This window comes from Grammomys surdaster, unplaced genomic scaffold, assembly GCF_004785775.1.
Source record: "Grammomys surdaster isolate TR1022 unplaced genomic scaffold, NIH_TR_1.0 198, whole genome shotgun sequence".
NCBI lineage: Eukaryota > Metazoa > Chordata > Mammalia > Rodentia > Muridae > Grammomys > Grammomys surdaster.
Genome location: NW_021604643.1, coordinates 2,817,839 through 2,842,317, shown reverse-complemented (window position 1 = coordinate 2,842,317; position 24,479 = coordinate 2,817,839). Strand labels below are relative to the sequence as shown.

General features: G+C 38.0%; 1 protein-coding gene across 1 annotated transcript in view; it reads right to left on the bottom strand.

The window, feature by feature from the left end:
• Pcsk5 (proprotein convertase subtilisin/kexin type 5) overlaps positions 1-24,479 on the bottom strand; it is a 409,108-nt gene that overhangs the window by 243,982 nt on the left and 140,647 nt on the right. Inside the window, exons 6-7 of the mRNA XM_028770072.1 lie at positions 3,553-3,641; positions 378-550 (exon numbers count right to left, since the gene is read on the bottom strand). Of these exons, the coding sequence (XP_028625905.1) occupies positions 378-550; positions 3,553-3,641 (262 nt within the window). The remainder of the gene's footprint in view (positions 1-377; positions 551-3,552; positions 3,642-24,479) is intronic.

Genomic DNA, 24,479 nt, shown 5'->3' with positions numbered 1-24,479 from the left:
ACAGAAGTTAACTAAGTGTCACAGTGGGGAGATGACAGAAGAACTGTGCTGGGTGATCCGCCAATACCAAAGGGAAACTGGAAATACCCATTCAACAACCCTACCCCCAGAATTTGCTTCTTAAAGTGCCACTTGCACATATTAATTACTGTATGTCCTCTGTGTGGCTCTAAACACCCAACTAAACTGTTCATGGCAGAAGAAATACTAACTCTGAGTTCATTTGTAGAACAGAAACAACCTATGATGCCAATGTTCAAGACGTCTCTCCAGTGGCCAGCCAGCCCACAAGCTTCAGAAATCCTCTAGTCTGGAGGATGCTCGGCCTATAAGCTCTGCATATGAAATTCTTCACCCCAGATGCTTTGAACACCTACCATTCTCACACCATTCTCAAAGGCTTGCCGGGTGAGGGGAGCTGGCCCATCCACAGTCTTCCCATCATCATCTGGGCCCCAGCTGGCACTGTAGATGTGCACATGCTGTGGGTTGTAGCTGACAGACTTTGCTTCCACCATGTCGGTGACATCACCATCCAGCATTCTCACACCTTCAAAGCAGAAAGGAGCAAGCCTGTTACTTATCTCCAGGAGATGATGCTGACACAGCCCACTTAGACAATTTAGGGGAAGAAATAATATACAAAAGAGTTTTAAAAATATTTGTTCATTCATTAATAATATGTATGGATATGTCTGGCTGAGTTTATGTATAATGTGTTTTAGAATCCTCGGAGGCCAGAAGAGGGCACTGTGTCTCCTGGAACTAGAGTTATAAGAAGTTGTGAACTACCATGTGGGTGCTGCAAACAGTAGGCACCCTTAACCATCTCCCTCATCCCAATAAATTGTAACCAACACTTCATTGAGCATTTTCCTGGCATAAAAGTACCAAACACTTTGTAGAAGCTGTCATGGGGATAAGGGGAGAAAGGAGGCTTCACTATGTACAAAAGATTAATTTTTTTAAAAGATTTATTTATTTTATTTATGTGAGTACATTGTAGCTGTCTTCAGGCACACCAGAAGAGGACACCATGTGAGCCACCATGTGGTTGCTGGCAATTGAACTCAGGACCTTTGTAAGAGCTGTCAGTGCTGTTAAAGGCTGAGCCATCTCTCCAGCCCAAAAGATTAAAATTGTGCTTGAAAAAAATTTTTAGGTCTCTAATTTTCCCTCAATGTTACAAATTTTGCTTTGGCAAAGATACTCAAGAAATTCATCATCCTAAATTTCTCTCCATTGAATAACTTGGGCTCATAGTTGTGGAAATCTTCTAACCTTAGTAGTTTTTTAAAAGTTGCAGTTGCCACGTTAGCTTGGCCTCGTGTCCTATATACCCCATAATCTTAGACCCATGTAAACTTACTGTATTTCTTTGTTGCCAAGTTATTTACAAGCCAAATAATGGATGAGAATCCATTTAACATTGCAAATAACTCTCAAAAATTTTTAACAATATTTAGTCATTAATCTTCAGTTAAGTACATTCCTACCAGACAGAAATCTAGCATTAACCCTATGTTTCTAAAAAAGTCACTAATATACTGAGAAATAAATTATGTGTCCAATGGTAACTTTTCCTTTTTATTTTGTATTTTGGCAATTTACAACAGTGATATAACTTCTAATCATTTAGTAGAAGAAAAAACTTGCTTTCGTAAAATATCATCACTGAGACTTGTATTATCTTACTTTATTTTTTAAATTTATTTATTTGTTTACTTTACAACCCAACATCAGATGTTGCTCTCCTCCCCATGGCCCTTAAGTAAGTCCTCCCCCATTCCACTTTTCCCTTATCTTTTGAGAGTGTCACCCTCATTTTACGTCTCTTCTCTAACTCTATTACAAACTATATGCCTTACATCTGAGGAGTCAAATTCTAGTTCAGAATGTTCTTATTTCTTGAGTCATCTCTATACTTTCATCTTTTAGATAAAGTACAGTTAAGCATGGTCAGCAGCTGTGAGGGAGTTCAGAGTTCATTCACCTCTTCCCTCAGGTTCAGTCAGAGTGCTGGATCTGGAATGGAATGTCGTCACAGCAACAGAGGATGTAAGTCCTCCTGTGAGAGTTGACTGTTGTGGTACCAAAGTAGCCTCGGATCTGATTCTCCTGGGTAAGCAGGGGGCTCCAGCACTCTTATCAGGATGAGCCTATGACCCTCTTAGAGTAGATGCTCCTGAATGTAGCTATTTATTGAGCATCAAACTGTCAACTCCAGAATTAAGGGGAAATAAATAAAATAGGTCACTTAGACATATTCTCATGTCTCTAGCAATCAAGGGAATCTCAGAAACCTGCTTTAAGCACAGCTATATTGTGGTTTCTCCATGTTTAGCTTTGATTTTGGTGACAACGGTTACCCATGGTCAAGTGGGGTCCAAATGTATGGCTTGGTAAATTCTAGAAATAAACAATTCATGCTTCACATGACTTTTCTTACAATATTTTATCATAACTATTCCATTTATTGGTTGTTATTAGCCTCTTGCTATGTTCAATCTGGAAGATAAATGACCACAGGCTATACAGCGAGGGCTGGGAACTGTCTGCTTGAAACAGTCACTGGGAGTCTGGATGAAGGGAGACTATTGTACTCTTAATCTTTCATGCTCTTATCCTGGTTAGGAATGCTACTTTTTAACTTTAGACAAACTATTTAGTAGCAAATAGGGCATTGGAACAAGGTACTCACATGCCTGTAGAAATTTGCAGTCATCTTATGATATCCTTCAGCCTACTGAGGGACTCACCTTCAGGCCTAATAATGAAGTTACTAGGGTTTAATCGAATGCTGTCTTTCCCTTGTGTGTGGCAATGGCAATCATTTGTTTCTTACTACAATGATCACCAGGAGGAAAGTGGGAGTTCACTTTTCAACACTGATTCATACTGCATTGGCTAAATCTTTATAATAAACATATATGAGCCCAAATTTGACTATATGTGACCTTATATACATATATGCATAAATATATGCATATCTATCTATGTATCTGTCTTTGTATGTATGTATGCATATATGTATGTATGTATATATGTATGTATGTATGTATGTATCTGCACGCACATACATATATACCCTTGCATAAATATGACTTATGGTAACATTATCACAATATTCTTGGATTATAAGAAGAGATTTTACCCTTTAGCATTTTAGTTTACAGTTAAAAGTCACCTTTAAAAGCATAGACACTATATACCCCAAAAAAGACAGTGTGGGTTGATGTTTCCATTGCGCGTTCTTCATGACCCAGGTGCCAATTCTGAGTTAGTACAGACATCAACAGAACACATTTCTATGATCACTACTCAACAACATCCACCCACATCTCCTGCAAGTCTCTTTAGAAAAACTATTTGTGATGGATCTTGTGGTAAGTGTCCATCATCGAACTGAAAATCATCTTTCACATGAGTATTGTGCTGTCAACTGTAGTTGCGCTCTGTCATGCACAGAAGCACTAGTTTGAAAAGGATTCTGAAAAGCAGTTGGCTAAGAGCTTCCTGGCTCCCGTGTATATCCCTGGAAGTTTCCCATACCTCCAATCTTGGCGTTGAAAGCGATTCCAACGGTGCAGTGAGAGTTGTTTGCAGTGGCTGCCACTTCTCCGGCACAGCGGGTCCCATGCCTGCAGCAGAACAGACACAGTTTCTAAAGTAAGATTCTCCATTCTCACCAGCTCTATGTGTCACTGCCAAAGTGGTGCAGAAAGTATCCAGCTGTGGGTGTTTCAAGAACTTCCTACTCAAGTAGCACTAAAACTTGTCTGTGGCAAATTATTTAGCACTTCATCATGTGATTTGGGGTTGTAATTCTGAAGATATTTATTTTTGATATCCTGCTATTCTAAGTAGAAAAAATCATCCTAAAGGCTGAAAATGAACCATATAACTTGTTGGGGACTGTTTTGTATTGCCTAATAGGATAGCAGCCTATTAGGCTAGATGTCTAACATGTGGCTACAGAAGCATCATCTCAAGTTTTAATCTTATTGAATCCTGGATAATTTAAAGACTAACAATGAGTTCAGGTACAAGGAATGTTACAAATATGGATGTGAAAATGTGCAGTTTTTAATTTTATTGTTTTTAGTTTTCTGAGAATTTCATGAATATTATATTTATACCTTTCCAGTTTTCCCTCTTCTTCTCTCCAGCTGCTTGTGTCTTTCCTCCCACTTGCTGTCTAATTCATGATCCCGTCTTCTATAGCTACTTTCTAAAACTGTATACAGTTAAATGCAGATCAAGAATCTCCAACAAAAATATTATTGAAAGTGTGATATGTTATTTAATTGCAAACATATTGCAAAAAAATAAATACCTTAGTAATTGTTTTAAACCAATTGTATATAAATTATTGAGGACATCTAGACAGTTCATTTGTTCATTTTCATCTTCTTATGGTTCTTAAAAAATGATGTCATTATATAAAAAAAAGGTTTGGGTTTAATCTTTTTTTAAAAAAGAATTCCCTGCCACTTTTGCCACGTCAATGCTCTTTGCTCAGAAAAATCGTCTGGCTGAAGCAAAGGTGTTGTTTGGAAGAAAACGGATATATCAAGAGATTATCACACAGAGTGAATCATGATAGCCTCAAAAAGACAAATACTGCATGCTTTCATTTGTGGCTACTAGATGGTATATACAGGCACAAACCACGCATGTATATACCCCATGAGAAGGAAACTCAAGCAGGGGGAGGTGCAATATGGTGGGCATACACTCAAAGTTTATATTTGAAGAAAAAAAGTCCTTATAAGGCTCATTACTATGTACAATGAATATAATATGTGAATATAAAAGATAATCTTCTGACTGAAAGACCTTCCATCACCTTGTCCAAAAGCAGCAGAGGAGGTTCAAGTATAAAGAAACTGTTTGGAGGTAAAGGCTTAGAATAGTATTGAGACAACTGCTACATCACCACTGAGCCCAGAAGAAAACCACTAAAACAGAACAGAACTAATGTCTGCAAAGACGGGGAAGAGAGCTGAGGTTCCCCTAAGGGACCTGTGTGTGTGTGTGTGTGTGTGTGTGTGTGTGTGTGTGATGTCTGGTGCCCATTTCTGTCTCCATTTTAGAGGTGAGAGCACCCAGAGAGATTTGAGACATATGGACATTTGTGGAAAGAGAAGACAGCCCTACCCCCACAAGTTACTAGCTCTCAGTCTTTGAAACTCTACTCCATTGCTTTTTAATTTATATTATATGTGCTAGGGCCTTCTTGTCACTAGATATAATTGATGTCTAGCTAACTATAAACAAGTTATAGATATATAGGCATGTTTGCTGGAAGAGACAGTCCAATCTGCTCTTTTCACCAAGTAATGTCATACATATATTTCTATACAAATATTAATCTGGATATGTTAGTGCCAACTAATACACTGGATTATTCTTTATATGGTAGTATAAATAAATGATGTAATTTTGTACTCATGTGGTTGTATAAATACATACAGACATGCACAAATTCTTTTAATATGTCTTTTATTCCTAGAATGTTACCTAGATTTTTTACTAATATAAATAAAGGATACGCAGAACAGTTTTGAGCATATATATCTTTTACCAACTGAAGATAAGTTATAAGAAGTGGAATTACTGGACCAAAGAGTACTGTGGATGAAAATAGATAACCTTCAAAAAATGTAACTATGCTACATGAAAACATACCATTAATATTGGAACAGCGTTGTGGATACAGCCCAGTTAGCAATGTGTTAGCTATGCAGGAATGAGAACCTGAGCTCAGATCCCTAGAACCTATGCTAAAAAGTCAGTGACAGTAGCCTGTGTCTGTAGGCAAATCTTGGGACACTGCTGGCCAGCCATCCTAGATGGACCCATACATTCTGCATCCAATGAGAAAGGGTCTCAAAAAATAAGGTGGGAAGATATTGAGGAACATACTCAATATTTACTGAGTCTATACACATACACACACACAGAAAGATACACAAAGACACACACACACCAAGATGACATTATTGTTACAATGTATGCATGAGAGAAAATGAAAGAACAAAGAGAGAGAGAGGGAAATTATAGACAGATTTGAATATCAATATGAAAAATGGAGAAACTATGTATACAAACTCTGTATACTAATAGCCCTGTGTACGGAATTTTCAGTCTCTTATCTTTGCTCACTTGCACAAAAATTGCCTCGTTTTTTGGTCCTTTCCCTTGGGACATCTACTGAACACATGCACATGCATACATGCATACATGCACACATTCACACATACACATGTGTACATGCATACATGCACACATTCACCGACATGCCATTTGGGCCATCTTTGGGACTACTTAGTCGTTAGTCCTAGTTGTTTTATGACCAGCTTTCCTGAAGCCTGAGTTCAAATGTCTCACACTGCGTTTCCTGTCATCCTTGTTGTAAAAAGGTATCCAAGTTTGAGAAGTGTTGTTCTCACTGAAGGACATTTTAGGTTGTCACACCCAGTTATTATGGACTCATAATTATGCTTTTCTGCTAATATTTTTATTTTTTTGTTCTCTCTCCCTCTCTCTCTCTCTCTCTCTCTCTCTCTCTCTCTCTGTGTGTGTGTGTGTGTGTGTGTGTGTGTGTTGGGAGTGTGTGTGTCATTGTTAGGAACAATTGTGGTAATATTCATTTTTTTTCATCTAACTTTTTACAGGTTCTTGGGATTGAACTCGGGTCTACAGTAATGGGCATCAAGATCCTTTACTTACTGAGCCACTTCACATGCTCTGGTCATATCACTTAATTATTAGAAAAACTAGCAAATATTAAAAAAACAAATATTAAATTATATCTGTGAGTCCAAAACACAACTAATAATTTTGTCTTGATTCTACATATTGTTAAGTCTGAGTGATCATTGGGCTTTTGGTGAATATTACTGTAAGTTATTAGTTATTTTTATTCAAATTTCTAATTCTCTTGTGAGATCACTGCTCAAATATTCCATCATATTGATTATTACTAATTCTGAGTGCTATTTGAACAAAATGTGTAGTGCATGCCTATAATCCCAGCATTAGAAATACACTGGGAGGGGAGCTCTGTGAATTCAAGGGCAGATTGGTCTACATAGTAAGTTCCACAACAGCCAGAGATACATAGTAATACTCTTTCTTAAGCAAAACAAAACAAATATATCTTTTAGTAGAGCAGAAGCCCATGTAGGGTAACTGCTTATTGATGTTTTCATGTCTAGTGATGTTACTTCCCATCAGAATGTTCTATTACCATGTGCTAATCCTTTGAACTTGGTCATAGAAACTGAACAACAGATGTGTAAAGTCATCCATACCATATTCTTCTTTATAAAAATAACACACACTTTAAGAGTGTCTTACCCTGGGTATACCCATGTCTAAGCTACACATGGTCAGAGTAACTCTTGAGTTTTTTTAATTCTATAAATTACAATTACTGTCATTATTCTGAACAATGCTTGTTTACAGTTACAGGCACATATTTGTTCTACTTTCATTTGTAGTGTGTACTCTCTTCCAGCATCTTTGAGGTCTAGCTCACAGTTAGTTTTATGCTTCAGAAGAATGACATAACTTGTTCATGAAGGCAATTACATCCATTCAAGACTTCTTGACTACCACCACCTTACAGATGGCAGCCCACTGTTTCCCATTGGATAATTCTTCAGGCAGTAAGTCATTGGTCTAGATAACCTGCTTCTAGTCACTATGCAGATTTTCCTTAGAAATAATTCTGCAGAATTTGTATACTGTCAATACCTAGTTCTGCAAAATTCCTAGCTGTTTTTTTCCAAAGGCTATCTGTTAATCATTCCTTCCATGCTTCCCATTTTGGGGACAATGAGTTATCAATGCATATATATTGTTATTACTTTTGCAGGTAACCTCTGAGACTTCACAACTCTGTTTTAATATGTTGCATTCTGTAGCAGCTCTGCCAGTTCTCTATTCTACCTCTCTTATTAAGTCATGACGAATTTGCTGTTTAATCCATTCAAGATGGACTCACCTCAATTTCTATTTTATTTTTTAAAGTTTCTTTTGTTCTTTAAAAACAATCTGCTTAGTTGATTCTGATCATCTCCTTCTCTTTTCATCTTTTCATATGTCACTCTGTGAACGTATAAATTAAATACAAAGATTACGAAATAGAGAAATCAAATCAAATTACTGTATTTGCTGCTATGTGATTTTCCAGGGTGCCATTTTTCAAATGTGGCTGTTGAATGGAGTCACATTGCTTGTGCTTTTGTCTTCTCCACTCTCTGAGGCTTCTGTGGAAAGTTCACTCTTCCAAAGAAAATTTAAATTTGTTTCTGCAGCTATTTGGCAGTCAGTCAACACAAGTAATATGAATTGCAGGTGTGATTCTAAGCACTGTTCATTCTTAAAACCTATACTGTCATTTGAGTACTTGTGCCACCTGTTACCTAGGTTGAAAACATCCAATGTACCCACTGGTTCACTATCTATAGTTCTTTTTTCATTAAGCTGAAGAAGACAATGCCTATGGTTCCGTCCATGCAAGAGTTCTTTTTTCGTGACTCATTAAACTATACTGTCTTTGTCTTCCATCTCTGGGGTTCCTGAAACACATCTCCCATCAGAGCTAGAGCAGGATGCTCACTGGAGACAAGCTTGTGCCAGGTCAGTGTTATGCATTTTTATTTTCCCAGAGAAATTCTCATGGTGTCTCACTAGGTTAGTCATCCACAAAATGTTCTTTAGTACCTTCCTGGGAATTTTGAAAGTACTGTATGAAGAGAGATAATATTGAATTTCTGTTTTCCCACACCATTTAAAAATTGAATAATTAGCTCATTTCTGCATTCCTCAAATGTAACAAAGGTTGGCACCAATTGCACACATCTTTAATGCACAGAGAGTGCTCGATTGACTATTTCCTTAAAATAAAAGTTTCTTGCAAAGATGTCTTTTTATTGTTTTTCATAATTTCATGAAATGGTGAAATTATCTGAGGTGAGCCCCCTCTCTCCTCTTACTCATGTTTAAAATATCAGTTAGATAATATACTGTAGCATACTGTCAGCGATACAAATAACTAGCTAGACTACATTTAAACAGCCCATGAGCTTCAGATGACAATGATGGCTTCCCCACAAAATACCAGTGACCTTTTTACTTTTACATCTTATTTAGACTTAGTATTTTGACAAGAATTTACAGCAAATCATGGGGGGAATGATTATCACTATGGCTGGTTTGAAGTTCAAGTATGTGGGCAAGCCTCTGAAGAATATTCTCAGGCAGCATCGATAATGTCAGGTCAGCTAAACACTAACATCAGAAACAGAGCTCCGTTTTTCAGATGTAATTTTTTTTTATTCAAAGACCAGAATATGTGCATTAGAGTGTTCTTAGTATAATGAACAAACTTCAGTCTAGAATATATACTCAATATTAAACTGTCACATAAAGAACACCTAAACAAGAGCTTTACTCCAAGGCACAGATAGTGAGGACTCTTCAGTAATTGGGTGCTATCACAACCCTGTGCATACTCATGGTTTTACCACACACTACAGTGAAGCTTCTGAAAAATAACCCAAGTACACACACTATAATGGATCTGTATACTAATGAATTGATTTAAAAGAGAATGCACACTAAAAAATAAATTGGATTTGGACAGGCTAAATTTTGAAGGTGTTCCTTAATGTGTCATTTCTCTGACTCTGGGAGAGTTTCAGGATCCTGGTAAACGTGAAACATTTTGTTACATAATTTCCCCTCAAAAGAAAATTTAAACTCAAAGTAATGACACCAAAGCCATGTTAATCTTTGGTCTACTTCTCTTTCTTACTATATTTTATCATCTTCTATCCTCAGCTCCTTACAAAGATCCAGTGTAATTGAAAGGCTCAAGATATTTCTATGGAGCTGTGTCACTTCAGGGCATCTGTTAATCAATTTGAACACAGATCAAGGTGACATGGGTGAACAACTTCACTCACAGGGTGTTCCCTATGAGCTGTGATTAGAGGTTGTCATTGGCTTCCCTCCCTCCTGCTGTGTCTGCTCAGCTCAGCATGCTGCTGGGGGAACTTCAGTCCCTCCATGGGAGATAGTGGGATTAGAAATCCTAGCTTACATGAGCTTTCACAGAACTTAAGGTAAGATTCAAGCAAGCTCAGCTATAAACCAGAGATCAGGATGAATGAGGAGTTCTCCCTTCCCACTTGCCGTCATGTCTTGTGAAGGAGAAAGTTACCTGTGTAGGAATTCAGCAGAGGCAAGTGGCTAAGGAACTGCCGTCTGCTTCTTTTGCCCCCTGCCACAAGTATCTCCAACTATCCATAGATCATGCTAATCTCCATCCAAGCTCTTCCCATTGGATATCTGGTGTGTCCGTTCTTTCTTGGGGGATGTTTGCTTAATGCAAATCTTAGTGTGAACCATGTATTTCAAAAGCCTTCTTAGAGGGAAATGAGGCAGCAAGCCATAGGGAAATGTTCTTCAACATATAGTCCAAAAGTGGTGGTCTTGACTCTCCTTGTCATGTGTGATAATACTATATTCATATTGTAATCATGCATTGTTCTTGCCAAATAAGTAAAGCAGGCAGGATTTCTCTTATTTTACAAATGAAGATGATTATCCTGGCAGATGGTGAATGGAAGATATGAAACACAGGAGGACAAAGAATAGTCCATAGTGTCCTGGGTGTGTAACTCTGGCTTTTCAGGACTCCACCCAACCCCCCCAACCCCCAGCCCACAATCCTCAGCTTCTGAATGGAAACCAAGATTTCATCATTTGTTTGCCCACACCCCTACTCCCTGACTCCAGCTGATGCTCTGTAAGACAGAGGACAGGACTATTTAACAGCATTTTTTAACAACTTCATTATCTTAAGACATAGACCTAGACCTATGGCATTTGCTCACCCTATCCACCATAGCCTACAAAAGTAATCCATTCACTGTTAACAGAAAGAACATAAAAACACATCCTAGCCCACGCCTAAAGAATAGAAAATTTGTTTTGTTTATCATAAAAACCAATTTTTTGCCTGCTTCTGTTTTTTCCCCTCTAACACGTTTTATGGAATGATAAAGTATAACAGAAGCCTCACACAGACACACATGGATGATGGATGTGTGCTTCTTCCATAGTTACCTTTTCTTCTCAGAAAATGTAATGTAATGACTAAGTTGGTTTCTAGGAAGTCAATGGCTTATGCTTGTCTGCATCTCCTGTGCCTCCTTAAGGTTCTTCCCTCCCCTCCCCTTCTTACCCTCCTGGTTCCATCTAAGGCTAAGAGGGGTCTGAAGCCCAGTTCTCCAATTTCCCATAATTTCTTACAAGTGAGTTCTCTTTAGTGTTCTTAAACATCAACAAACTAGTTTTTATTCTCTGCAACTAGAGCTTTTGAAACAATTTCAGTGTCATTTTCTACTATAAACTGAGGGCTGAGGAGCTGTCTCATGTACCTCTTAACTACGAAAAGAGAGAAATTACTCATTCCTGCTGAGTCACTTTAGCTAGAAATCAAGTTGTTTCTTTCAAGAGTTCACTAATGTAGATCTGAACTTTTCCTTGGAAGGGCTAAAAGAATATTCAGCTTTGTCCCCTGGATATTTATGTTACAGAAAGAAACATTGTCTCCAACCCAGGAAAACCTGTGTCTCCTCCTACTTCTTCCTCTCTCTGCACTTAATTTTCTTTTATTTTTGTCTTTTGAAAAGAAATCCCACTCTGTAGCCCGGGAAAACCAGAACTCATCCTAGAGTTGAGGCATCTTCTTTTCTCTGCCAGCTTATTGTTGAAGTCACACATACACATCACCGTACCCACTTCTAGCACCTGACTCAAGTAAACTGCTCAGAATTCTTGGTTGACAATTTCCCAAGCACATCCTGAAAGATACATTATTGAGCAATATTAGTCCCTCCCTTTCTCCTCCATTTTCTCCTATCTTCTTTTGAAGTTAAATTTTGTTTTGATAGTTTGGAACCTACAAAACTGAATAGTCTGAGGCTTACTGTGTTGGCACAGTAGAGTCTCAGTGAGTGGTTAACAGACTGTCATTTGCCTATGGAAAGTTACTGTGGCTGAACTTTCTAACTTTTCCGGCTGGCCTCTAAGAAAAATAAGACAGTAACTAGCAAACAACATTATCTAAAAAGAAAACTGAACACTAGTGTATCTTTTAGAGCTATCCTTGCAGCATATGTGTGGCTGAGACAAATTTATGGCCAATCCAGGCTTATAGCAAGAGTCCATCTCACAAAACAAACTTACACCAACGCATGGCTCTTGGACCTGTGACCTGAGAGATCTGTGGCCAGGACTGTAAACATATGATCAGAAGTCCCAGTTTTGAGCTTCTGAGACTAGATTCAGGAAACTGAATGTCCCCTTCCTTACATGACCCTGGAAGCTATAGATTCATAAACTTTTCCAAGTAAAGTGATTCTATTTCCCAAGTATCACTTGACAGGCAGAGTTAGTATATCATAAGAGACAAAACTACCTTTAGGACTGCTAGGGGCTTTGGGGAGGACTGGGAAAATAAAGGGGCTGGTGGGCTGAGGGTTAGAGGGCTGGGGTGCCTGGAGGACTAGGGAGCTGGGGCCTAGGGAGGATAGGGTGCTAAGAGGCTGGGGGTGGTCTCAGGTGGTAAAGTGCTAGGCACATAAGCAGGAGGGCTCCAGTTTGGATCCCCAGTACTCAGGTAGAAGACACTGTGCATGGCAGTGGTGCCTGTAATCTCAGAGCTGGGAAAGCAGGAAACAGGAGAATCCTTGGGGCTTGCTGTCCCATCTAGCCGAATCAGTGAGCGCCAGATTCACTGAGGAAGCCTGATTCAAAAAGTAGCGTAGAGAAGTGATTAAGGAAGCAATTTAACAGCAATTTCTGAGCCCCCCCCACACATACACATGTACATACATGTGCACATGCACTCTAAAGAGAAAGAACTGTGTTGGACACTGCCATACTGCCAGGTTACTTGTCTATCTTAAGAAAACAAAACTTTCCTCTGGCACCTTATGAGCTCCATGAGTTTGACTAAGTGAACCTCAGGCCAGTGGCAAGACATTGCTAGTCTTATGCAGACCATTATCGAGTTTTGTGGCACATGCTAATCAAGGTTTAGGAGGAAAGTGCTCTAAGAATTTCTGCTCCAGTGGTTCTGATTTGGGGTTGTTGCCAGTGTAAATGCTCTGTATGCAGGCCGAACAACTACTCCTCCTGCCACCTAGGCTGATTTCCCTATAACTTTGTATTATCATAATTAGAAGAAAATTTCATAATTAGAACTCAGTAATGCATGAAGTATGAGGTGTATGCTGAATGCGTATGCCAAGAGACTGGAAAAGGCCCATAAAGGTAAGGAAAGAAACCAGAGGCCGCATCAAATTATGAGTTTCATTCTTTTGTGGTCTTTTTCTATACATTTCCCCCTTCCTCAAATGTTCCCAGAAAGTCACATTATATAAGTATGTCTTAAGTAGCAAAATAATACACTGGGGTGCTAGAATGCACTCAAAACGCATAATATTTCACCTGTACCCGGTAAGCAGTTTATGGTTACTGCTGTAATAATGTAACTGAAACAAACGAAACTACTCCCTTGCTTTCTATCTAATTAATTTTTCTGAATCACTTCTTTGGTAGTGAGAACCAAACAAGTACTGAAAGGTGTGTTTGTTACAAAGGGTTCAAAGGTGAGAACGACACACGTGACATGTTGTAGTGTCAGTGGCTACCCTTGGCCAAGAAATCTTAAAAAATAATGTAGACACTTGTATTCATTTAAGAATATATTTAATAGACTTATTTCTATTAGCTTTTACTACAATAGTTAGGTAAATAAATCGTTCAATACTTACTGTAAAGTAGGCTGAAAATACCTTTGTTGAAATTCTGCTAAGAGCTGGTGAAGACGGTGGCATTATAAATGCCTGATTTCACTTGGTTGGAGATTGCTTGCTGATCATGGGCAAATTGTCCAACTACTGAGGACACAAGTTTTAACTTTCCAAACAGTCAACCATGAAAACATGTGACTATGGTATATTCCTATTTATCTGAAATATGATTAGCAGTGGCTCTGAGTTGTGATCTAAGGGTTCTGTTTGTGTTCATTAAATTTCTTTCTGCAAGACACTTAAGGCAACTTCAGGTCTGAGGAGTATCAGAGTCCTCTTTCAATCTGGACAACAGTTAAAGCAAAACTAAGACAGACAAACAGATAGACAGGTAGACAGACAGACCCATTATCCCACCCAAATGCCTCTTATTCGCTCAGATATCATGTATTCCTTTCAGCCAAGTGACACCAGAAGAGCACCAGCCCTGATCCCAGCTCTGGTCCTGCGATGTTCATGTCATCTTCACACATACTAGAAGGTTTTTACATTACAGAAGAACTAACCCAACAGATAGGACAAACATCCATAATTTTTTTTTAATTCCTAATCATCAATTTTGCAATTTAATGTATATAGTACATAGCACTTTCATATAAAAATAGCATATAGGATAGGCGTTGATTATGATGGTGTTTGCATGTGTGCAAGGACCTGAATTGATAAACATTGTCTGTAATGAGACTGACTTTATGTGGCAACAGGAAGCTTTGGCACTTGCTTTTCTTTCTCTTTACCTTCTGAAAAACTGAAAATCATTCTCAGCTACATGATCCTCAGCCCAGTTAAAGTCTGTTTTCCAGACATGGTGGAAATAAAATCAGTCTTCTTAGGGCCCCAAACCATACACACTTCTACCTTTTTAAAAGTCTCTGTAATTGATGCTAAATACAGCTTTACACAGTTTCCTCACTATAGTGAATGCTCTGCATAGCCATTAAAATATCAGCGTCTGTGGCTGGAGAAAACAGAATCATGAGGGCTGAGGTTCAGACCCCAGAACCACTCAACAAGTCAGGTGGCGGCAGTGCACACCAGCTGTAGTTAGTGAAGACTGCAGGGTCCCTGGTCCTTGGTGGCTTTCAGCCTCATAGAGAACATCTGAGCCTATGTTAGAGAGACCCTGCCTCACAAAAATAAACAAACAAATAAACAACAAAACAGGTAGAGCATGGTAGAGCATTCTTATCCTGATCTCAGTAAACTTGCATAAGTCTGTATACCTCCCTTCCACAAACATGTACATATATGTTCACATATATACACACAAATACATGTATATACATGTACCCACACAAAGAATACTTAATACAATATACAATTTATAATTTACACATTAAAAACCAATGAGGGCAGTAAAATGCCTTAAATATTATTTATCAGATTGTTTCTTCTAATTCCTCATATTTCATTTTATTTGGTTTCCACAATGATCTCGTACTATATGTATTTTATCTCCAAATTAAAAATATGGAAACTTATTTTTATGTGTTAAGGGACTACCCTAAGCTAATACAACTAATTTGTATAGACAGATCTTGAATTCAGACCTCCTGATATCAAGCCTTAATGTTTCCACAACAATAAAACAAACATATTCAAAGTAGAATATGCATGTGTCTCCTGACTTGTACATACTTGTCAGGGCCAGAACAAAGCAATGATGATTTCCTGAGACGATTACTCTCAGGCTGTGCCCTGAAGCTCTTATGGTACCATAATTCCTGGAGTTTCTAAATGAGAAAGACCCTTTCAAGATTTAATACTCCTAGGCTCAGTGGCAGAGTCAGAGCTTAGCATGTGTGAGAGACTGGGTTCGATTTCTCATCGGGGTGAAAATTAAAAAAAAAAAATAGCAACAGAGAAGAACATTCACTTGAGAAGCTGGTGCGGGCTCCAGCATCCCTCTTTTGTCCAGTGTGTACCTTCACATCTTCGTGAACATACAAACAACACAAGGCAAAGCAAGCCAATCAAAATGCTTAATGAGTTTTCACAAGTCACGGCATGTCCTACATGAGTGACACAGTATCTGGTAAACACAAACAAAGCTATGTTGAAAGGAGACTCAGAAGGAGAGCTTAGTAGAAATAAGGGAGGGAGGTTAGCAAAACTGGCACTGTGGCTGTGGCCTTGAAAAGGCTTTGTCAATGAAACAATTCCAAATGGTCCTTGGAAGAACTGATAAAGAGTTTCACAAACTGAATCTGCCTATGACCCTACTAAAACTCACATTTTATGGTATTTCAGGAAAACCACAAGCCTGATTAATTTCTGGCTGATGTAAGGATGCCAATGACTACATGCTGTTAGATAATATACTACATGCAGTTTCATAGTCTCATTCTTATTGTTCAAATAAAATGTTGCTTACTCATCTAAGCACTGACTCTGGCTTCAATTTCAGTGGATTCCTTTCTTTGGGTCAGCCAATGACAGGATCAAAGACTGACTTGATTCAATTGGGTATTGATTACATCATACAATTGGTCAGCTACTGATTGAAAAAAATATTGATTTAGATACTGTTCTAGGTGTATCAACTACTGATCGTACCAAAGCTCCAATTAGAATAAGAGGTGACTAAATCAGCCAATAATTCTATCAATCACAGAATAGATCCCAACACTGATTGGATCAAATGCTGACTGAAACAGGTTCCTGGATGTATCCCTACAGAGCTGAATGGATCAGTCACTGCTCTGCTCTCCTGAGGTGAGATCCACTCCAGGCCTGTGGATTATATTAGATTGATTAGCGCTGCCATTTTGATTAGAGATGTTGCTGATCGCATTACACACAATCATTCCTGCAGTGGCTCTTCAAACTAGGCAGGCTGTGGCTTAAGATGAGTGACTTGTTGCTCTCTCTTGAAAAGGTAGAAACAACCATGTGTCAAATCACACTTGTGATGACAATTGCTTGCTCTTTTGACCTCCATAAGATACTCTATGCAAGTCTCTAGCCACATCTTAAATGGTTCTTTATTCCAGTCACTATGTGGCAGAATATTTCTGCACCAAAACAGTTTCCAAAGTGATAGTTCTCATAAACACAATGTGACAATGGACAACAGCAGATCCTAAATGACATGCAGTCATTTAAGATTTCCTCCAGAGTGCGCATGCAATTCCGTCCATCCAGCAATAAGGATCTTGTTTGACACACTGCTTGGTCAGGTGTGAAACCACACTTAAAAGACCTAGAGAAAGCCAGGGTTTGAAAGCAATTGTCTGTAGTTTTCTTCATTAAAGGAAGACATGGATACATGGAGAAACTCCTTTATAACCTTTATGAGAAGATGCATGTTCACAGACCTTTGCTGGGTATATTTAGGAACTAGACTTGCATTACTTTATATTCTAGTATATAAACAAATTTAAAAGAAGCATTATACATTAATGGTAATAAAGTTTTATTAGAGTATTCATACTGAATCAACTGTTAATGAGTCATAAAGCAAGACAAAAATCTAATTGTTCTGATGCCTAACCATCCTATGTTAAAGCACTTATTCCTAATATTCTACGTTCTTGTTTCTATGGAAGAGCTCTAGAAAACATAGTAGTTATGAACAGTGACCTCAGAAATGGAAAATCCTGATGACAAATTAACCAACATTTTACCAAAAGCAAGGAGTTTTTCCAGTCCTCCGACTTCCTTTAATGAGACTTTCCCCCTCTCAGGTCGTGAATCATGGGGATCATTAAATTGTCTCCTTTCAACATTTTGACAATCCTTGTTTCCACTGCACACCCCTGGCACAGCGGGTGGGAATCAGAAAGACCATCCCATGCCTTTAAACTACAGTGCGTAGGGTGGAAAAGTGCTAACATCCATTACTCAGGAGAGAGATTGTTAGCTTCATTTGTCTGATCGTCATCAGTCAATAGTTCAGACAATCATAAAATGGTATTACTTTTAAAGAGAAAGAAGTGAAATGACTTGGCAAGCATTTTCTTTTCCTCTCCCCCTGCCACTTTAAAATGGAAGGATTCTGGATCCTTGCTGTTAACCAAATGGCATTTACAGCTCTCAGTTGGCATGGGACAACTGAAAATCTAAAACAAGAAATGCATATTTCATTTCCATTTCCATGGAAACCAGTCACCAACTGGTGAAAATAAGGTAGATCAAATTCTTGAATAAGGATGTTGAAGTAATCAGTTTTAAAATTTCTTCTTCCTTCAGTACTGACAGTGAGGACTACTCTCACTAGCACAGACCTGGCTATCCCAACAGCCTCTCTCAGTCTCATGGCTACAGATCTTCTCAGCTACAAAACAGGTTTTGCACCCGTTGATCATCTTTTGAAGAACAAATTGCTACAAATCCAATAATTCAGTTTTTTTTTAAATATAGATGTACCAAATATAAGAACTCCTTTCAACATTTATGATCAGATTCTCTCCTGCAGACACTCTCTTAGCAAAGCATGATGGGAGAGATGCACTGATTCCATAAAGTCAACCCCTCTTTGGGGAGGAGATTCAGAAAGAACACTTAAAAAAACTCTACTATAACATTAGAGAATCCATTGAAACAAGGAGCCATTGTAAAATGGAGACAATAGCCATTGTTCTTAGGGCCATTCAGACATTCTAAGAGACATGTAAGGCCCCTTCCTCTCACTTCTGCCCAACTAAAATAAAAATTGAAAATAATCTGGCCCCACCCCATCTCTTATTTAACCATTACTTATTTAAAATAAAATGATTTCAGGCAGGTAGAAATACTTTTCCCAGCAGATTGCCAATCTGTAATGCCAACCTAAATCTTTTACTAGGATTTCCTGGTGCTAAGCCTGTAAGTTAGCTATAATACCAGAGGTTCTTGCTTGGGGTGTAGGCCTTTGGAACTTGGAACATCTGGAATGCACTATCTATAAATAACACAACAGACTGAAAACAGCTGTTTTCTCTCTGTTTTATATATAGGAGGCAGGTAAGAGACCAGAGCTTCTAGGACTTGATTAAAACCAACCCTACAAGCTTTGAGTTTCTTTCTCTATATCATTATATATATATTTTTCATGTGTATGTGCATGTGCTTACATGTGTGTATGGGGTCTAGAAGAGGGTGTCTGCTTCCTTGGAGCTGGAATTGCAATTGGTTGTTAGTCACCTGCTGTGGATACAAGGAATCAACCTCATCAAGACAAATTTCTTTCCAATAGGATGAGACATGTAGAAATGTTGGGGCCTTGACTACTATCATTTTTGTATATACTAAAGTCATTTATAATTATTATTTCCAGTTTTTGAAATCATAAATTGTTGAAGTAACAGCTACATGTGGTCTGCCCCTTGTTTCTTTTTACTGTGGATGCTGCTTCAACTCAGTCAACATAGTCAATACATAAAAATAAAACAGTAAGATAATTAATGCATTTCCTTAAGATTTTACTAATCAGCAATTATAATGGTTCATCTTTTTTCATTCTAAACTAATGAAAACATTTTTAAAAGCTTACATCCCCAATCTGCCTCCTTCCCATAAAGCCAAGCCAGCACACCATACCTGAAACTAAACCCCTTCTAAATCAAAGCTTAATTAATTCCTAATTTCATTTCAGCCAGCTAAGAATAGAAATCAATCAATGCAAACAAACACAGCCTCAGGTGACTTCTAACATTTTCTTTTTATGCACTTTGTATTCTTTGTTTTCAGAGTGTAAATGAGAGTCTGTCTTTGGGTCTGAAATAAGGTGAATTTCTTATTTTATTTTTTCATACTTTATTATTTGAGAACTTTGAACATGATTGAATCATATCCCCTCTCCCATCTTCCCACAAATCCTCCTTCCCTAATGGTTCTTATTTTCCATCATCAGGTCAGTTTATGCTACCCAAATATTTTTGGATGTGTAGCATTTCACAAATGTAGTTGATGTATCAACTTAGAGAAAATTAACCCTTCTCTAGCAATTAAGAACTTCCAACAGCTCCTCTGCTACAGTGGAGGTGTATGCCCAGCGTCCCCCTTCATGCTGGATTTTGGGTTGGCCTGGGCTTGCAGAGCTGCAGCATCTTTTAGGACTACAACTCTGACAATTAGTAATAGAGAAACTTGGGAAACTGAAAGAGCTCAGAACTTCATGCTCTCCCATCTCACACTGTGTGAGTCAGCCACAGCTGTTAGCAGTGTTCCCCCTGGGCAGATATTCTCAGAGAATAGACATTACTGGCTACCTCTCCATACCTGCATCGACAGATGTCCCAAGATCACAGCTGCCTGACCATGCTAATTTGATACTAGCTAAGAACCTGAGCAAAATGGAGAACATTGGCTACCAAAGGTGGGTAGCTTCTCAACTCAAACTATGGGAAATCCATGCAATTAATAAGTACTTAATATACAGGGAAGGCCTTCTCTGTTAAATCAACTTTTATTGATTTACAGATGTTTAAAATGAACAAAAAAAACAATAAAAAGGCAGTTAAGGTATTTTAGCACAATATTCAAAATATTAGAACAAGACTAAACTAATGATCTATCATAGGTTTTAGATTTTTCCACCAAATGTAAAGATCTTATATGTCATTGCCCTTCTTTATTCTCTTATTTTCTCAAGAAGTTAAAAGGGAGCAGGCAATGATTCCACTCATTAGCTGGAATACTCAACGTTGGTACTTAACTAAATCACCTAAATAAATTAATAGTAACAGCAGGACATACTAAGCTAGTAGCATATTCAGGAACATGTAAGCATACTAGAACAAAAATACTCATGTATATCAAATGACTACTATTTATTGGTCTACAGTACGAAAGGAACATGTTACATTTTAATGGATAGGGCAAGCGCAACTAGTTAAAAACAGAGTGCAATATAAGAGAGCATAGGTGGACAGGCTAAAAATGACACTGCAGATGATCCAAATACCTAAAGAACTTGGTAATCACTAGGAAGCGGCTTTTTGGATCTTAAGTGTTCCTATAGGCTGTGTATTGAAGGATGGGCCAGCGACCTTGGACACTATTGTGAAGTAATGCACCTTTACAAGGTAGAGACTACAGAAGGAAGTTATGTGATGGGAGGTGTACTGTTGAAACAGATATTGGAATCTCATTCTTTCTGCTTCCTGGTCCTCATGAGGTGATTAGAACTCTTCTATCACACAATTGTGCCACCAAACAGTGCCTTGCCTCAGGCCAAACACAATAAGCCTAGCAACCATGGATTGAAACCATAGGGTCATCGGTCTAAATGGATCTGTCCTACACCTAATTTGTTTAATTCTGGTATTCTGTTACAGCAGTATAAAGCTGACTAACACTCTAAAGACAGAGGGGAAATATGTTCAAATATGAATTCAAGATAAAGGTGACTCTCCAAGGGAAGAAAGAAATTCTGTCTCTTTGCCTAAAAATAAAAATAAAAATAAGAAGGATAAGAAAAGGAAACCCAGTTGGTGGCTAAACAAGCCCATGTTTTCCTGGAGAAACCTGGGAATTACAGACATGGTCTCAGTATTAATTTGGTCTGACCAGTCGTTTTTCAAGATAGTGGTCAAATGCTAACACTTGCACAGTCTCTCCGTGTACTTTGGAGCACAATTCCTCTACAGCACACTGCTAGGGCTCCTAAGGCTGAGCTGATAATTTATTTATTCATTGGAATCCTCTCATTTCAAGTTCAACTCTAAAATGAATTTCACTATAAAATAGAGGTTTTAAAATAAGTTCCTAAAATATAGGTTTTTTTGTTTTTAGTTTTTGTTTGTTTGGTTTTTTTTTGTTTTGTTTAGAAAAACAGTTTGACGGAGGAAAAGAAAGTCACACCCACCCCATCTAAACTTCAGCAATCTGAGGCCTATTAAGATATGTAAGTGAGAGTCCAGAAAAGCAGGTTTGGAAAGCCCATGTATTCTAAGTCACATTCTACCCAATTTCCCGGTACCATATTAGTTGAATAAAAGATTAGTAGAAGTATATCAGTAGTTTCATTTTTAAACTAAAGCATTTATAACTAAAGCAGTGACATGGACTTGGAAGGTTTACAAAAATTCTTTTCAGAAGGAAACAGCATGCTACAAAATAAGCATTAAGTTCTCATAACTGAACTGTAATTGTTCTCATGAATTAAAAAATTGTTCATTATTCATAAGCACTACATTTATTTTAATAAATGAAGTACAGTTACACTATGAGTTACTTTAAGTTATGAACACTATGTTTAGAAGCTGTACCCAATAGCTGCTCTGAGTTAGGATGTCTCATGAGACACAAAGAACATGAATTTGGGGCAAGAATCAGTTTCATAAATGATGTGAATTTTCTTTTACTTTACTTCCTTCAGAGAAAATACTTAAAATATTTAAATTCTGGTATCTTGGAATGACTGAGTTAGGTGGAAAAGTAGTTTATTGAAAAGATACTGGGGTATGCAAAGTCGTTAGGGATACCACCGAGGGAGAGATGAGCTTTATGTAAGTGCTCGAGCATTTATAAGCTATAGATCTTATCTTCAATCAAGAAAAATACAGTGAGGCAAGACAGACATGGGGATGGAGAGAGGTAGATAGAGGAGGCAAAGAGAATAAAGGAACAATAACAAGTCCTCACATGAGTGATAATTTACTTGGCCTCTGGTGCCATTCTCATCCACAATCCTTAGAACCAAGAAGTACTTCAGACATGGGAGTTTTGAATATCTGCATTTATAAGGAGACACTTGCAGGGTGAAATCCAAGCCTACCAAGTCTACCTTATCTTACCCTCAAAGCCTAACAATAATTTTACACAATTTTAAAATAATTTCATTCACAAAAGAGCTCTATGCATAAAAGTTTCAACCTTTAATTATCATATCCCTGGTCAAAATGTATAAGATTTTGTAGCAGTTCTAATTTGACATTTTGAGGAGAGATGGCCAGCCGGTGGGGGCAGGTGCTATTGGGTTTTAGAATTCAGGTGACATGACCCTGGATGACAGCAAGGGAAGTATGGAAGTGGGAAATGGGCAGTTTCCAAAAATTTCAATAACCATATCCAAGAAATCTTTGGCTTTTACCATGATTCACAAGCAAAGAATTTATCATGCAGAACAGAACTGAGATGCTGGTGTGTGTGTTCGTGTGTGTGTGTGTGTGTGTGTGTGTGTGTGTGTGTGTGTGAGAGAGAGAGAGAGAGAGAGAAAGAGAGAGAGAGAGAGAGAGCAGACAGACACACACACACACACACACACACACACACACATTTTTAAATCTAGCTTGCCTATGAGACATGAATTTTTACTGGACATATGAGAATATGTATAAAAGTGCTTTGTAAACTATAGGCCATTTGTAACCAATAAATCATTTCCTTCATAGACTACTCTTCTATTCTTGAGTAGGTGAGATACATCTAAGAGATGATGGACAGACTAATGCTACTAAGTAGTATCAAGGCTTTGCTCTTTGTCTTCTCTCATGAAAAACACACAATGTCCTTGTTAGCCTTCACTGCATGGCTTCCTGGCTAAACCAGCTAAAGCTTCTTCAGGGTACAGTGTTATCCTCTACTCCATTCAAATCACACATCAAACTTATCAGAACTACCGAAATGCTCACAGGAAAATTTAATGAGCAGTGTGTATACATTAAAAACATCACAGCTAACTTCAAACATCAGCATATGATATTTGCCCATGTTTCAGCATAGGCCTGTGTTTTTTGAGAGTATATATGTCTTAATAAATTCTCTCAGTGTGTAGAAGTATTACACAATTTTAAAATGAAATTTACCTAGGAATTATTTGGGCCTCCCTCACCCAAAAGCATTTTTCTTTTTTTCATTTCAAATATATGCCTTAGAAGTGTACAAATACGTACTATCTATATAAATTTCAGAAACCCATCAATCTTTTAAGCTGAACATTATGTGAGTTTAAGATATGGGTAACATTCTTAACAAAGTTCTTTCATAGCTTAATATCACTGTAAAGACAAAGGAAAAGTAAGTCTTGACAGATATATGAAGAACAATGGGTCTTCTCTTTCAACCAGGATGCATTAAATATGACTTAGTATCCCTTATAATTGAAATAGGTTTGACAGTGCAGATTCACGAAGAAGCTCATAGAAACAAGCAAAACTTTGGAAGACCATAAATGGAATAGATTGATATATAAAAAGGCAGCTATGAACAGATAAGAAATAAAGAACATCAACATAACTTGAAACAGCTTTCTCAAATAGCTGTTCCTATTTGCATGTTGGGCCATAAAAAATTTAACAATATGAATGTCAAGTATACAAATATGCATTTGTTGTTCTACTATTACAATGTCACCAGTACCACATCCCTCAGAGGCTGAAGCACATTGATCTTAATCCAGTCTATGAGAAAATGAAGCCAGAGTCACCGAGGTATCTCTGCAGTGGGAAGAACTACAATACCAATGGGAGAGCCTGGGTAGCCCCACCCCTTGGACTTCAACATGGACCAGAAGGAAATGCAAGATAGTTACTAGAGCTAGTTCTGACAGGGTTCCCCAATGTGGAGCCTGGTGCTTCCGTTTGAATTACATTTCAGCAAATTCAAGTCCCTTATTTCCCTGATCTCTTCCTCTCCACTGCCTATCACTTTCCC